Source organism: Cyprinodon tularosa, unplaced genomic scaffold, assembly GCF_016077235.1.
Source record: "Cyprinodon tularosa strain WSP-4 unplaced genomic scaffold, ASM1607723v1 ctg61, whole genome shotgun sequence".
Lineage (NCBI taxonomy): Eukaryota > Metazoa > Chordata > Actinopteri > Cyprinodontiformes > Cyprinodontidae > Cyprinodon > Cyprinodon tularosa.
Window position 1 is genome coordinate 1,545,342 of NW_024039352.1, and position 3,615 is coordinate 1,548,956.

The 3,615-nt window shown below is 40.7% G+C and overlaps 1 protein-coding gene across 1 annotated transcript; it reads left to right on the top strand.

The window, feature by feature from the left end:
- The first annotated feature begins 499 nt into the window (after positions 1-499).
- On the top strand, positions 500-3,389 carry LOC119798068. Its single transcript, XM_038307412.1, has 3 exons — positions 500-661; positions 780-1,993; positions 3,011-3,389. The coding sequence occupies exons 2-3, from the start codon at positions 802-804 to the stop codon at positions 3,127-3,129; spliced, it is 1,311 nt and encodes a 436-aa protein (XP_038163340.1). The 5' UTR covers positions 500-661; positions 780-801; the 3' UTR covers positions 3,130-3,389.
- Positions 3,390-3,615: the final 226 nt, after the last annotated feature.

Here is a 3,615-nt window from a genome sequence, read left to right on the forward strand (position 1 = left end):
CCAAACAAGCGTAATAAGTGGGAGAGGTAAACTATGAGTTATACAAAAGATATAATAGAAATAGCATTTTTTTTATCCGAGGGGGAAATGTTTAAAGTCACACAGCTCTGGTTGTGTAAAACCTAAAGAGTCTGTACACATATTTCCAGAAACTAGAAGGTCCTAGCTTTCAAATGATGATATCCTTATTATTTTACTGGCCACTGTCATTTTTGGTATGAAATATATTTGTGCACAGCTATATAATGTTGGGTGTTAAGGGCTTAACATTTGTTGACAGAAACAAATGTATTTTCTTTCCTCATGATGGGTGGAATTAAGTGTGGGAAGCGAAGTATGAGTCAGCATTATTTCTACTCTCCTCTCATTGTTTTGGGTTTAGGAAACAAAACCAACATGGCAGTGGAAATCTCTGACATCGTGAACCGCATCGCTCCAAAGGTCAGTTCTTTTATTTTTTCAAATTGTATTCATCGTCATCCTAAGTAACTTCAGCTGAAACAGTTCCCTTTAAAAGTGATTTCTGGAAAGTTTGTTTTTGTTTTTTATAGAATAAAAAGCCCAAATCATCTGAATCATCATTGCTACACTGGATAGACGATGGCGTGATCCCTTGTACTCCTTATAATCCGAAGCCCACAGCCAGAAGGAGGTCCTGTCGGTCCGTAACCTAGCAACACTCTCTTCCTTTATCCATTTCTTCCTAAATATTCTAAATAGTATTTAACCTACAGGACCTAAACCTCTTTTTTTCTCCATGGTGGTTTTTACCTGAACAGACAGAGCTGCGTGAAGGACCTCATGAAGCTTGCCAAGGAGCTTGATAAAAACATGCAGCAAGACGAGAAGACTTCAGTCCAACAGAATGCTGTCATCAGCCAACCTTTGAACGCCTCAGAAATCAACATACAGGATCCAAAGTGTCCGTCCTCGTTGGAGCAGGCAGAGGCAGAGCTGAATGCTCTGTTTGACTCGTCCACTCAGGGAATCAGTGGGAGGTTGAGTCAGGGTTCAGTCTCCACTCAGGACAGAAAGGACCAACCAAAGACTCCTGTTTATGCTGATCACAAACAGTTAGAACATAAGACAGCAGATAAGCTTCCCGAAAATAATTCAGTCTACTTTGAGGATGACTGGGACAATGACGACCTAATCAATGACCCCTTGATCTTGGCGCTGACGCAGGATCCCAACGGTCCTATTGACGCTCATCCTGAGACTTCGGTAAAGTGTCCCATTCAAACAAACACTAAAACACTAGCCTCTGTTTTCAAAACTACTACAAGTCGAAGGAGCTTCAAACTGGAACCCAACCCTCACTTCCAGACCAGACTGGATAAAGATGCAGAGGAGTCCAGCTTCACTGTTATACAGCCCAAATCAAAGAGCCCTGCGCAGACCTCTGCTACCAGGAAGACAATCACAAATCCACAACCAAACAAAGTTACTGAGAAAGTAAAGTTTTTCCTGTCAGGCCCACCAGGCAATGATGCTTCAGACAGTTTCTGGGACGATGGCGATGACGATGCCCTTCTCTACCAGCTATGTGACAGGGTGGAGAGGGTTTCCAACAACCAGCTGCAGGAAGTGAGTCACAGAAACTGTGAAGAGAAGCCAAAACGGCCCACAGCCAGACACCAGAACATCACAGATCTTCAAGTCAACGCTGAACCCCCGGGGGCTTCCGGTATGAATGCAAATAGACAATCATCGGGTTCTTTTGTCCGTTGCAACTCGTTACCAGTGACAACCCATGAAATGGGGAACTATCAAGGATGGAACATTCCTTTGAGAGGTGGCGCCCAGAAAGCGGGAGTTGCTCAAAGCTTCCCAGGTGGGAATGTCGGTTTGGGAAAGTTAAACCATGGTGCGATTCAGGCTGATGCGGATATGAAACCTCATACAGTGACAACCAGAGTACCTCAGAATTCAAGGTCCCATCATGCAGCATTCAAAAGAAATGTGTCGGACTCAGCCATCATCAGCAACAAGGGTAAGATGTCAGCTTATAGTAGGGCTGAAAAAAGAACGTAGATGTGACTCTTATCATGTTTGATTGTTCTGGGTTCACACATCTAACTTACCTCAGCCGATAATCTACAGGTGTTACAATTTTGTTTTATGTAGTAGGCCAATACAAATTGGACGGTAGAAGGAAAATGATCAAAGGTTCATAATTTGTCAGTTGGACGTGTCAAAATCTGAAAGGTGTGGCATGAGGTGTTAATGTTCACCAGGATGGATAGATGATCAGGAGATTTAAATCATGCTTTTCTTTTTTTTTAATAAATAGTTCAGTTAGATTAAATGAAAAGCATATCAAATTTTGAAATCTTGTCACAAATTCTATCAGGAAATAACTTTGATTGCACCGTTCTCACACCTGGATGTAATTTGATGTAAACCATTTTGTTTTAAGCTCTGGCTTCATGTTCATGGACGTCTTCCTTCTAGGATGTGAATCTTAACGCATGGAAGGATATTTTTCAGTGATTAACTTTATGTTCCGGCTGAAGAAAATGTAAACCCACAGCATGATGATGCCTCTGCCATGCTTTGCCCCCACTGGATGGTGCATTTAGGGTAGAATGCATTGGATTTTTCTTTGTCACCCATCTGGTTTTGAATTCAATACCAGGCAGTTGCGTTTTGGTTTAAGCAGACAATTTGTTACCGTCTAACAAACCTCTTAAGTTTTCACAGAGTAGCTGAATTTAAGTAGTAAGTTGCCTATTTTTTTAAGGAAATTAGTTACCCTGGTTTGGTTTAGGGATGAAAAGCTAAAGTAATCCGAATAAAAGCCATAGTTTTCCTTTCATTTTATAATTATGCTCAATGTTATTGTTCACTGCCTCAGAAAACCTTAATAGAGAACTATAAATGGAGTTGTTGACACATGGAAAAAGGATTAGAGATGGATGATTGTCAAAGTGTTGCATGGCATTTCCCCTTGGAATGGTTTGGTCTTTTTCTCATGGATTAATTTTTCTGTCTGTCTGTTTTGTTGCAGTTTTTGTCACCAACCAGACCACAGGAAAATGCTCTGCAGCTGAGATTGAGAGGAAGAGGCAGGAGGCCTTGGCCAGGAGGCGACTGAGGATGCAAACCCCTCAAATCCACAACAGCTGAAGAAAAAGATCTTTATTACACAAAAAGCTTGACATCAATGAATGAAAATACTTCATTAATGTAACTTTAAACCAAAGAGGCTGAATTAGGTTCAGATTCAGCATAACTCTTGCAGTGTGTAACCTTTTGTTTTTGCACAGATTATGAACCAATTTTGTACTGAAACATTGTTTTGACATTTGAATGTTTGATTTGAACACCTTTAGAAATGTTTTTTGTAGTTTTTTTTAACCACAAATCAACCCAACTGAAACATCAAACTGATTCTGTTTTTTGTTTCTATACTTTGAGTTGGAAGGCATTACTGGGTTCTTTTATCTGCTTTGTTATTGTAAAGGGGATGTTGGGATCTCCAAGCACGTCTCAGCCATCCTCATGTCGAGAAACAGTCTACTGCATTCCCTACAAAAGTATTCATGACTCAGAGTTGAGGGACCAAGATGGTTAAGCATGAGGAACTGTAGCTTGCAACTTGAATTCTTTCTG